This window comes from Bidens hawaiensis, unplaced genomic scaffold (genome assembly GCF_021521415.1).
Source record: "Bidens hawaiensis isolate Kalapana, Puna unplaced genomic scaffold, B.hawaiensis_p1.1 tig00028119_1, whole genome shotgun sequence".
Classification (NCBI taxonomy): Eukaryota; Viridiplantae; Streptophyta; class Magnoliopsida; order Asterales; family Asteraceae; genus Bidens; species Bidens hawaiensis.
The window spans coordinates 113,603-126,483 of NW_027494580.1; the positions used below are offsets into that span (position 1 = coordinate 113,603).

General features: G+C 36.6%; 2 protein-coding genes across 2 annotated transcripts; both read left to right on the top strand.

Annotated features, from left to right (window-relative positions):
• The first annotated feature begins 2,589 nt into the window (after positions 1-2,589).
• Positions 2,590-3,240, top strand: LOC143576428 (L10-interacting MYB domain-containing protein-like). The gene is made up of 2 exons (XM_077060518.1): positions 2,590-2,895; positions 2,992-3,240. The coding sequence occupies exons 1-2, from the start codon at positions 2,590-2,592 to the stop codon at positions 3,238-3,240; spliced, it is 555 nt and encodes a 184-aa protein (XP_076916633.1).
• Positions 3,241-8,518: 5,278 nt separating this feature from the next.
• LOC143576430 (DEAD-box ATP-dependent RNA helicase 57-like) lies at positions 8,519-11,112 on the top strand. The gene is made up of 10 exons (XM_077060519.1): positions 8,519-8,637; positions 8,734-8,825; positions 8,954-9,050; positions 9,130-9,210; positions 9,288-9,520; positions 9,650-9,844; positions 9,925-10,015; positions 10,097-10,219; positions 10,299-10,449; positions 11,054-11,112. The coding sequence occupies exons 1-10, from the start codon at positions 8,632-8,634 to the stop codon at positions 11,110-11,112; spliced, it is 1,128 nt and encodes a 375-aa protein (XP_076916634.1). The 5' UTR covers positions 8,519-8,631.
• The last annotated feature ends 1,769 nt before the right edge of the window (positions 11,113-12,881 follow it).

Consider the following 12,881-nt stretch of genomic DNA (forward strand, 5'->3'; position numbering starts at 1 on the left):
TTTTTATGTATAGTTTAAGATTTGAACAACATATAAAGTATAAGGGGCCTAAGTGAACATTATAAACTTAATTATTTATAAACACTTGATTTTTAATAATAATAAAGGTCTAAAAATGTTTCGTTCGTAAACGAATACGGGTTTGGAAAATCCGAAATGTTACAAGGTTGATCACTCTCTATCCCACATTTTCAAATGATCCTCGACAACTAATGCCATCTTGAAAAAGATTAAAACGTATATCTTCAACCCTAACAGTTGATTACCTTAGCAATTCGTTTAAGTGTGCATAGAAGATCGTTTGGCGTGACTCTTTGTTTTTTTAAATTTGAAGTAATTTGTGTGATTATGAAAGATGATTATGTATCGGTTTCATTTGGTCTCGATAAATGATCACATGCTCGTTTCTGTTTACAGATAGATGGAAGGTGAAAGTTCTAGTTCTATGCTAACAGTTCTACTAGCTATCAATACTGTGTAGAGGAATTTAATCGGCAAGTCATCACATCACATAAAAGAGAGCGTGTGATGAGATAGTTACATGAGTTTTCAAATTACTTTAATGATTAAACAGTATCAGAACTTACCTTTCAATTCTTTTTCTATCTAGCGCAATCATGATTCTCTTGAGAGCATTCTTCTTAATACTACGATTGGTAAGTCTTATCAACAAATAGCCATTGCAGTCCAAATGGCAACAGGTATTGTTGCTGATCGGACGAATCAAGGACTTACAGCGGTAAGTTTCCTGTAAAATAAAAACCTTTGTTTTTCTCCTTATTATTTTGATACATTGTTTTTATTTGTTATTTAGCCCGGTGCTCTCTCGCATGCACACAAATCGCAAGCTCAAAGGTGCAGGAAGTCAACATGGAGAATGATCACCAGTAGGGAACATCTAATCAACGAGATGTCGAATCCACTATTCCTGATAATAGTAAGCTCATGAACCTATGTAGGTCCGCTTGACAACATTATGTAATGTTTTTGGAAAGTCATTTGGTTCGGTTTTGGGATAAAACCAAACCAAAAATCAAATGTTGGTGTTTGAATTTTGAAAACCCCATCGGTGTAGGTATTTTTGGAAGACAGTGGTTTGAGTAACCAGCCTTTAATGTTAGTCAGGTTCCTGTTATGGTGACTTTCACTATAGTGGGAAGAAGACAGGTGGGAACGAGCAGACCGATAACAAAGCAAGTTCCATTGATGGGCTGTCTTCATGAAAAACAAAACCGCTTATCGAGAAATAGAAAGAACGAACAAGTTGGTTTGAGGACCCTTTACCAGTTGATGAATCGATGAATCATGCTATTTACATGATTCAACTTATTCTTCTCAGGAAGCTCCTAGTCTCACTAGCGGTTGAATCATCTCTTTTTCGTGGTAATCGAGCTCGTCGTTTTGACTTATGGTTTGTGTTCGGTTCGGTTCGATTTTCCCAGTTTTGCCATTTAAGCTTGAAAATTTTGGGCCGAACAAAATAAATTGGCCAAAAATAATGAGTTTGGGCTAAATTTTTTTCGTTAGGTAATAATTAATTGATTAATATATATTTGGACTAAAATATTTTGCTTAAATGATACATTCAACTATTATAAATTACTTAAAATCAAATAATGCCCTAAAATTGTTTAAAGCCATACACACGTATGTAAAACCGAACCCTAAGTCTAGAAGCACAAAACGGTGCTATTTTTTAGTAAAAGGCTGGTTTTAATAAATAAATCTTAAGCAAGAGATTTCACATGTAAAATAACATCAAGGAAGATAAATTTACAAATATATAAGGTGACTGCTTATATAAATAAAATATGCAAGAAAAACTCATTTCACATAAAAGGAGCCTTAGGGGCTGTTTGTTTGCGTCTGAATGGGGCCATTCAGACACTTTTTGCTGAACCGGTCAACTAAATAGGTGTTTGGTTCGCAAAAAAGGGTTGCTGAATGGAACCATTAAGGTCTGAATGGTCCAGCTTTATTTTTTTAGCTGAATGAAACAGATGTTTTGTTTCCCACTTTACCCCAAATCTCCAAACCCTGACCTCTCCTTCCAGCCACCACCACAGTTCCGTCGGCACCTCCACCACCGCTTCTCCAGCCACCACCATTATCTCTCCCAACCCTACCACCACCGCCTCTCCCAGCCACCACCACCGCCTCTCCCGGCTCCGACCACCGTCAAATCTCGCCTCTTCCAGCCACCACCACAGTATGAGGTAAATCGATCTTGTGCTCTTGTATTTGCATCCGTGTTTATAAATAACTGAACAATATGTGATTTGAAATGAAAATTTGGATGATTTGACTATAGAATTCATATGAATATTGTTGAGTTAAATATATGCACATAAGGTGTTTGATGAAATGCCTCAAAGAGAATAAAATTCATAAAATGGGTGTTTAATCGGGATTAAAGTTTCCGGTGGGTTAACATATAACAATTTTATTTGTATGTTAATTTGCTTTGAACATGCCCCTAATTTGTTGAACTATTTTATTAATTTGCTTTGAATATGCTCCTAATTTGTTGAACTAATTTGCTTTGAACATGATTTTGTGGAAACGCATTTGCTTTTATTGTTTAAAGAAATGGTTAGGATTAATTGGAAACAAGAAGGTGTGGAGAAAACTTTTCTTGAAGCATGTATTCACGAGTTAACCGTTAATGGGCGTGAGGGAGGTAACCTTAAAACATTGTCATGGAAGAATATTTCGGAAAAATTAAAAATGCAACATAACTTCATAGTGGAACAAAAACAAATGAGGAACCGTTATGACTATCTAAAAGGAAGATTTTCAGCTTGGAGAAAGCTTAAAAACAAAACAGGCAATATTTATAATGCTGTGACAAACATGTTTAATTTGTCGGAAGAAGAGTGGCAACTAAAGATGAAGGTATTTTTTAAACAATAATATCTTTTCTCTCTAAATAGTAGTTCTTGATATATTTCAAGAATCTTATAGAATTTTATAATATTTTTTTCCAAACAGACTAACAAGTATGTAGAAGCCTTAAGAACCATGCCACTTGCTTACCCCGAACTATGTACTCAATTGTTTGAGGGCTCTACATCTAATGGCTTTGAAAGTTGGGGTCCATCTTCTACACTTCCACATCCTTTTGAGGAAGTGTTGGACAACACTTCAAATGGTCTTGAGGACGTTGATTTAACTGCAATAGGTGCTCCAACTGTAAGTGTTAATGACGACTCACCCGTTCAGCCTAAAAAAGGGGGGTGAAAAGAAAGGACAGGGAATCCGTAAATTCAAGTCTAATAGAAATTAAGGACAATATTAACGAGATGGCAAAAGTGTTTATTGAGAAACATAAAGCTTCTAATGATATTGAGGCATGTATGGCAAAGTTAGAGTTAATGGGATGGGATGTACTTGATGCAAAATATCAAACAGCGATTTTACTTTTTGGTGAAAGTGCCGATCTTAGGAAGGTGTGGTTACTTCTTATTCCGCTAGCTTGTGAGCCATGGGTGAAAAACGCAGGAGCGAAATACGGATTATTTTGAATGTTTTTTGTTTAAGGTTATGTTATGAAATTTTTGGATGTTTGTTTGTTGAAGGTTATGTTATGAATTTTTTGGATGTTTGTTTGTTGAATGTTATGTTATGAATTTTATGGATGTTTTTTTTAAAGAAAATTATGTTATATGTTTTATTCATGTTTTTTATGACACGTAACATATGGATTCGGATGATGAGATCATAGTTTTCATTGTAATTTGTTGGTATTGGCTACAATTAGCCTTAAGAGGAAATGAAAGGATAAGAGATTTTAATTCGGCATTGACCGGTCATGCATATACGCAAGAATTGTTGCATGGATCAAGTACACAATGGCATGAGATCATGCGTATTTCGCGTGATGCATTTGTACTATTGTGCAATCATTTTATACAAAATAATTGGTTGCAACGTAGTCGGACAATAAGCGTTCAAGAAAAGTTAGCTATGTTTTTGACTGTCATAGGACATAACGAACGCTTTCGAGTGGTTAGCCACGGTTTCAACATTCAACGGAAACGGTTCATAGATGTTTCCATGAGGTCCTAAATGCAATGATGAACTTTGCAAGAGAAGTTATAGTCCCTACATATACCAATGAAGCCCCAAATACTTCAGAACGACACAGGAAGTTAAAAGAAATATTTCCCGGAGCAATAGGTGCATTAGATGGAACTCTTATACATGTAGTCGTTGCTGCTGATCAACAGACCCGTTACAGGGGAAGAGGAAAAGGGGAATGCCATCAAAATGTTTTAGCAATTTGTGACTTTAATATGGTATTCACCTTTGTATGGGTCGGATGGGAAGGCATTGCACATGATTCAAGGGTTTTAAAAGAAGTAGCATTTAACCAGACTTCCGGCTTTCCTTTCCCTCCAACAGGTTTTTAATCATTCGTGAACTTTTATTATAAATATATTATATGTTTTCATGTTGTTGTTTTGACAACAGACACTAACGGTTACAGATAAATATTACCTTTGCGACGCTGCATATACCAATACTCATGGATTTATGACTCCTTACTGTAATACACGATATTGGTTAGCCGATTTTCGACGAAGACGTGCGTTAACTAAGGAAGAAAAATTCAATCATGCTCACGCACAACTCAGAAATGTTATTGAGCGTTCGTATGGTGTTTTGAAGTCCCGATTCCCAATCCTACAGCGAATGGCTCCCTTTTCTTTTCCAAAACAAAGGGACATAGTGATTGCTTGCTTCGTCGTACATAATTTTATAAGGAAATCAAATATTTCTGATCAGTTATTTATGGAGTATGACGAGGACACTACATTTTCAGAAGAACAAGGTGGAGACAACAATAGTGAGTCAGTTCATGACATAGAATGGGGTTCAAAAGGCATTCACTATATGAATAATTTGCGTGACCAAATAGCTAATCAACTAGTTTGATCAGTTAAAATTGAATTGTACGTAAAGTATAAATTTGTATTTGAATTTTAGTATGTGTTTTATGGATTATGAAGGATTTGTGTAATTTAGATTTTCTATGTTGTTTTGAATTCTCTTTATTTTAATTATCCGTTATTCAGTATAGTCATTCAGATTTTTGATGAAACAAATACATTTCATTCAGTACATCATTATATAGAGGGGTAAATTAGTAATTCTGCACAGTCATTCATATGTCTAACCAAACAGCTCTTATTGGTTCAGATGTCTAACTGGTTCAGATTATCTTACCCATTCAGACAGCTTAATGGTTCAGACTTACTGATTCAGATGTTGCCAAACAGCCCCTTAATAGGATTGCCACTTTTATTCGAAACACGAACTAACCCAAATCCTGAATCTAACCAGAAAAACACTAACCCAAACTTGGACCATAGTCATTATGGTGGTTGTTTGGTGGTGTCTTTGTACAAGCGAGGCCTTCATCTATTTATGCTAGTGAATTCACAATGTTAAATTTCACATAATTCTATACATTTGTGTTTAAAAATCTATACAATGTCTTTTGCATGATTTTTTTACATGTATTTACGAAAAATATAGACATTTATTTTGCGAGAAACGGTTTCATTACAAATATCATGTTGATTTCCTACAAACTTAATATAGGGGCATGGTACCCAAAATTACGGGTATGTCTAATTATGATTTGTATTAAACCTATGGGAATTTTCCGACACGATCTAACCAGAAACATGCATAAATTACAAAATAAAAAGATTATTTACATTGGTATTAAGTTTGATTACAAGAAAGCTGTATCCAAAAGGATATTTAAAAAAAGAAAAAAAAAATTACACTATAAAAAACGAGTCTTTTAATTATCTTTAACTTGAGTATAGTTTTTTCAAATAAAAAAAAAAGTTAAAAGTGCTACGTCATTATCAGGGTGTGTTTCTCACCATATCACACGAACACCGTTCCAATTTAACATAACCGGTTAACTTCAATCGTGGGTTTGTAACTTTCGCAATAACTAACCTAATAATGATAATAAGTTATAGTTTGGGGTTATATCTGCGATAAGAGTTTAAACTTATTATATTCTTTTTCTCGAAAGACAGAGGTTTATTACTTACGTATAAACCCTAATCAATTACGGCGAATCAGAAATCGAAGAGCGTATGTGATGGATAGAGATCCATCGTCGTTTCTTTTCTCCGGAATCACATTCAATCGGAAGAAATTTGCCGTTGATTTTGATCGCTTCAAGGTAAATAAGTTTAATTCAATTGAATTGAATTGCTTGTGGCGTGTGATATAATTAATTATTGCGTTAATGAATGTTAGGGATATTATATTAGGTTAAGTTATATGCTATGGAGTCCGATTTGAATATTAGATGTATTAGATGAACTGGAGTTAAGAGCTTAATTTTAGTGTTAATTGTTGAGTGGTGTATGGGTGTAAATGAGCCGAGCCTGAGCTTGCTTTGACATACGAGAGCTTGAGCTCAGCTCGGCTTGTAAGTCGTTTTTACAAGCTCGAGCTCAGCTTGTGTATGATTTATTAGATAATTTGTTGATGACATTTTTAAGTATTTTTATATATTTCGAGAAACCTTAAAACGAGCCTAAAGTTGAGTTGAGTTCGTGTGTGGTACCTTAAACGAGCCTTGGCTTCTTTCGAGTCTTTTTTTTTTGAAAGTTCAAGCTGATTCGTGTATTATTTATTAATTACTCTGTTGACATGTTAAATTATTTTTATATATATTGAGAAACCTCAAACGAGCCTAAGGTCGAGTGTCGAGGTGAGGTACCTTAAACGAGCCAAAGCTCGTCTTGAGCTCGGTTGTGTAGTGTGAAAGTATTGCATAGAAGTCCAAAAGTGCTAAAATTTAAATATGCACAGGGCTTGTTAAGGCTCGATGAGCCTAAACGAGTTTCCGATACAAGACCCAAGCTTTATGTTAGGTTCAGGCTCTGCTTGTGGCGGTTAACTACATATGATATAATTACTGCATGAACGAAGTCTGATTTGAGTATTAGTTACTGAATTTTTGCTTGTGAAAAATGTATTAGATGAACTGGAGTTAGAGCTTAATTTAGTGTTGATTGTTGAGTAGTCTAGGAGTGCAAATGAGCCGAGTCTGAGCTTGTCTTGAGCTCGGCTTGTGAGTCGTTTTCACATGCTCAACTTTGGCTCATGTATTGTTTATTAATTAAGTTAGTATGAATTAATTTAATTAACATTTTAAAGTTTTTTTTTATATATTTCGAGAAACCTTAAACGAGCCTAAAGTTGAGTTGAGTTTGTGTGCAGTACCTTAAACGAGTCTAAAGTCGAGTTGAGTTGAGTTTGTGTGCAGTACCTTAAACGAGCCTAAGGGTGAGTTGAGCTCATGCGCAATACCTTAAAGTCTTAAACGAGTTTTTGGCTCGTTTTGAGCACTTTTCTAAAGCGCGAGCTTGACTTGTCTATTATTTATTAATTAATTTGTTAACATTTTTAGTTTTTTTTTTGATAAATGTCTTAGACGAACTGGAGTTTAGAGCTTAATTTGGTGTTGACTGTTGAGTAGTGTAGGGGTGCAAATGAGCCGAGGCTTAGATTGTTTTGACTTACTCGAGCTTGACACGTGAGTTGTTTTAACAAGTTCGAGTATGGCTCGTGTTTTATTTATTAACATTTTTAAGTGTTTTATATATATTGAGAAACCTTAAACGAGCCTAAAGTTGAGTTGAGGTGAGTTTGTGTGCAATATCTTAAACGAGCCTAAGGTTGAGTTGAGTTTGTGTGCAGTATCTTAAACGAGCCAAAGCATGTTTTGAGCACTTTTCTAGAGCTTGATCTTAGCTCGTGAGTCATTTTTACTAGCTCGAGCTCGGCTCATGTATTATTTATTAACGTTTTTAATTACTTTATATATTTTGAAAAACCTTAAACGAGCCTAAGTTTAAGTTGAGCTCATGTGCAGTACCTTAACGAGCCAAAGCTGGGCTTGAGCTCGGTTGTGTAGTGTGAAACTAATGCAGTCTACAAGAGCAAAAATTTAAATACGCACAATGCTTGTTAAGGCTTGATGAGCTTAAACGATTTTTCTCTTACAAGGCTTGAGCTTGGGCTTGATAATCAAACCAGCTTTATTTGAGGCTCAGGCTCAGATCAGGGTCGACAATGCTGGGCTCGTTTCGAGCTTTTTACTATCTGATCTCAAGAAGCTCTCTAGCAGCTTAGCTCGTTTGTACACTCTATTGCATACGTTGGATGTCTGAACAAGTATTAGTAGCTTTGAAATATGTAGTTATGTATATGTATTATAATCATGAACCATGTTTGTTTCATCATTTTAAAGTTTACAAAAGATGATTTTGAAAACAGGAAATAAAGAAAAGTGATGATGTTGAAGAGAAGTTGCTTGAAATCGAAAAACCGGCAGTAGAAAAGCCTGTTAAAAAGAGGAAGAAACGAAAGGGAGATGTTTCAGTTACTTTTGGAACACAAGTTTAGTTATTTTAGAGATGACTTTTCTTTTTTTTAAAGATTTTATTTTTATTGGTTTCAGACCCTGGTCACTCTGTAGAAGGATTTAGTGTTTTTAAGAAATCAAAGACAGAACCAGTTCTTGAAAAGGATGAAGAAACGGAAGATACTGAAAAAACTGAAAATGGGAAGAAAGAATTATATAGACAAATGGAGGTTACTTTCTTACCCCTTTCGATTTAGATTGTTGGATGTGCGATGGTTATATACACATGGGATAGTAAGTTACTTTTTTACCCTTTTTGATTTCAGAGGGATGCGATTTTTCGTAAGCAGCATAACATTCATACATCTGGAAGTAATATCGCATCACCTCTTCAAGATTTTTCGGAGTTGAAATCAAGGTACTTTTATATATGTTTTTCCGTTTGTAGCTGTTAAATCAAGATTCTACTTCATATTATTGTTTTAAAGCACACCTTAAGAGCTCATATTTGTTTATCTTTTATTATTTTTCTTTTTCTGTTCACAGGTATGAATGCAGACCATATATTTTGCGAAATTTAGCAGAACTCGGAATCAAAGAGCCAACACCGATTCAAATGCAGGCCATTCCAATACTATTATCTGTATGATCATTAATTAATTATATTATATAATATTATCTTTTCTATTTTTGCGTTCTTATTTTTTATGTCATTATGATAGGGAAGGGAATGCTTTGCATGTGCTCCAACGGGTTCGGGAAAAACACTGGCATTTGTTTGTCCTATGCTTATGAAACTAAAGGTACTTAAGACGTTTGCTATTAATGATTATGAAACGTTCCAACACATTACTTTTAACAACTTTTATGTGATTATCAGCGTGCTTCAAAGGATGGTGTTCGTGCTGTAATCCTTTGCCCCACACGAGAACTAGCTTCTCAAACTTACAGAGAATGTAAAAAATTGGCAAAAGGAAAGAAATTTTATATAAAATTGCTGACTAAGCAGCTTTATAACACTGCTGAATTTTCAAAAGTTCCTTGTGATATTCTCATATCTACACCACTTCGTTTAAAATCCGCAATCACCAAAAGGAAGCTTGATCTAAGCAGGTAAATTACCTTATCTTATACTTTATATATATACATACATATATATATATATATGTGTGTGTGTGTTGTGTTTATGTATGTGTGCATATATATAATAGATTAATGTATTTGTTTTCTTTTTCTTTGCAGGGTTGAATACCTTGTTTTGGATGAATCTGATAAGCTTTTCGAGCTCAGTTTACTAAAAGAAGTTGATGCAGTTGTAAAAGCATGTTCTAACCCTTCGATAATCCGTTCACTATTTAGTGCTACTTTACCCGACGCAGTTGAAGAGCTTGCACGTACAATAATGCATGATGCTGTTCGTGTAATTATTGGCAGGAAGTAAGTAATACATGAAACTTTGTTTTTCTGTTATTCGTTTGATATTATATTTGGCTGTTGCTTATTTAGAATTTAATAAGGAATTCTGCCTCGGAGTCGATAAACCAAAAATTGGTTTTTGTTGGGAGTGAAGAAGGAAAACTTATTGCTCTTCGTCAAATCTTCCAAGAGGTAGCTGGGTCTCACTTATGATTTCTGTAAATTGTTAATTTTGGTGTTCTTAATATATACATGTTATAATTCTATGAGCAGAGTTTAAATCCACCGGTGCTGGTTTTTGTTCAAAACAAAGAACGGGCAAAGGAGCTTTATGATGAATTGAAACATAGTGATAACAGAGTTGATGTTATACATTCTGATCTAACTCAATTACAGGTAAAACGAATATTGATTAATTTTTATGTATTGCTTGATATTTAATTTCGATATGTGATGATTTTGTCTAATAAATCAGCGAGAGAATGCTATTGATAACTTTAGAGCTGGTAAAACATGGGTTTTAATTGCGACTGATGTGATCGCACGTGGAATGGATTTTAAAGGGGTCAATTGTGTGATCAATTATGATTTTCCAGATTCATCTTCAGCATACATTCACAGGATCGGTATGTAACTTAAACCTTTTATTTATTTATTTTGCAAAGTTGTGGATTTGGTTTTGGCTTGCCAGTTAGATTTGGCCCATTTACTTACACGAATGAGTTGATTTGGTACCTTAAAAGGTCAAAGAATCTTTTTGGTCAAAAGGGAAATGAATGAAATGGGTCAAAGAGGTTAAACATGCTGTAAGCAACCCCGAATCTACTTTTAAAGCATAAAATCTTTTAAACTATTTTGTTAGTTTTTATTTATTATTATAATGGAATTGTTTTTGAATTCTTATTTTACTTATTAAATTTTTATTAGAAAATAGACGAGAAAGTGTTTGGATGTCACAACCTTACCCAACCAACCCACCTCGTTTCAACATGTACTAAAAAATGTCTTTTCAACACAATACGTTCACCCTAAGACTTTTATGTATTACATAATTTGATGACTAGTTTTTTTTATACTCGATTTATGGCCTGCCTTTGCAGAGCAGAGTTCATTTTTACTATATAAAAATTTCTAACCCAACCCAGGCCGTTTTCACATGTTCTAAACACATCATCACCCTTTTCAACCGTATTGACTATTTGATTAACTGGTTTTTGTTACTGGATCTAGGTCGGTCTGGGAGAGCAGGGAGGACTGGTGAGGCGATTACTGGATCTAGGTCGGTCTGAAGAAACACTAACCGGACCCCGGGCAGGTTACTGGTAACCTGGGGGTTAGATAGATGTTTCCCACGAGGGGTTAGACCCTTGGAAGATGGTTCTTCTGATAACCTGCAAAACAGACACCGTGAGCTCGTCACTGAGAAGGGGGGGGTCCCTCCTTGTGACCACCCTCCGGCGTGAGAATCAGACTAGATTGCTCTTTAAATATAAAAGTATATTAAGAGATTGCTAGAGCAGATATCAGGTATATTATGATAAGATATGATATGATAAGATGAGATGGTCATACCATTTGTGGTATTTATAGCCGAAGGTAGGTTTCCAAAGAGGTATGGCCGGCTGCAACAGTGTTCCTGTTCTACCAACAGTAGCCTACGCACGTGCCCTGCTGGTAGTTGGTGGGTAGGTAGCGGCTGATAGTGACCAGGCCAACTGTATACTATTCCTGTTCCACCAACTGACGGCTACGCACGTGGTATGGCAGTAGTTGGTGAGTAGGCAGCGGCTAATAGTGATACAGTACAGGAGCATGCTGCTCGCCATACTGTATCAGTGAGCTGTCGTATCTCTGATCAGATCTTTCGCCCATACCTCGTCAGGTACAGTAAAAGATCCTTCAGTATACGGACTGGCTTATTTGGGCGGGAGTATTCCCCCTCCCGCCTCTGTGCGGGATTGCTCCCGGCTTGGCTCATTCCTTCAGGTGACACTGATCGAGAGCTAAGTGCCTTGTGCGTGTAGCCATGCTGCGCGGGTGGCCTTCCCTAATGGCTTGTATCCGAGGCTGCGGGGACAGGCGGAGTCCTTCACCATTGGGAGGCATTTCCTGCGGGACCAGCTTGCGTACTGCGCGTAAGGACGTCACGTCTCTGAGCATGGTTGGTCCTGCGGATCCAGTTGGTCTCTGCGCAGACGTCCCTGTTTAAGGTGAGTCTTGCGGGTCCAACTGGGCTCTGCTGGGACCTACCTCTTCAAGTCCCCCCAGTCCAATGTTCTTCTCATGAGTGTTTAATAAAGTGAGGTGAACTTTTGGACTTGAGCAAAGGGTTTTGAAAAGGGTTTTGTAAGGTTTTCCATGGGGATTCTTTCCGCGGAAGTCCTTGTCACTTGCAGAAATGCCCGAGTTTCCTGCTTGGTCTTTGGGTATGATGCGGGTAGGTCTGTAACCTCCTCGCAAGTCAGGAGCATTGAGTCCCAGTTGTATGTATTTTCCATGAGGTTTTGGTAGTTTTAAACATAGTGATCAATTATGTTAAGACCACCAATTCCATCTTGGAGCTTCAAACAACGTAGTTCTCGACGTTCCCGCTATGCGGGGATGTTATTTCCGTTTCCGCAAGCATTGCCCAGAAGATCCTTCTTGGTTTCAATTCCCAGCGGAGCACTAGGTATGTGAAGGGTTTTGCCTTAACACTGTACCTGTGCTCGTCTTACGGTTACTTTACTTCCAAGGTATTCCTGGCGTCAATTCCCTGCGGGTGCTAGGTATGTGAAGGGTTTTGCCTTTACACTGTACCCGCACCCGTCTTATAGTTACTTGGTTGCCGAGGTACTTGGCTTCAATTCCCTGCGGGTGCTAGGTATGTGAAGGGTTTTGCCTTAACACTGTACCCGCCTCCGTCTTACGGTTACTTGTTCGCCAAAATTTACTTGGCTTCAATTCCCTGCGGGTGCTAGGTATGTGAAGGATTTTGCCTTTACACTGTACCCGCATCCGTCTTACGGTTACTTGTTTGCCAAGGTTTTACTTGGCTTCATTTCCCTGCGGGTGCTAG

What these genes read in the sequence shown, in the direction of transcription:
- LOC143576428 (XM_077060518.1), top strand. Translation starts at nt 2,590, where the DNA reads ATGGTTAGGATTAATTGGAAACAAGAAGGTGTGGAGAAAACTTTTCTT. An exon ending in AGTGGCAACTAAAGATGAAG is followed by an intron (nt 2,896 to 2,991) that starts GTATTTTTTAAA and finishes TTTTCCAAACAG; the next exon opens with ACTAACAAGTATGTAGAAGC.
- LOC143576430 (XM_077060519.1), top strand. An exon ending in CCATTCCAATACTATTATCT is followed by an intron (nt 9,051 to 9,129) that starts GTATGATCATTA and finishes TCATTATGATAG; the next exon opens with GGAAGGGAATGCTTTGCATG. An exon ending in CTGATCTAACTCAATTACAG is followed by an intron (nt 10,220 to 10,298) that starts GTAAAACGAATA and finishes CTAATAAATCAG; the next exon opens with CGAGAGAATGCTATTGATAA.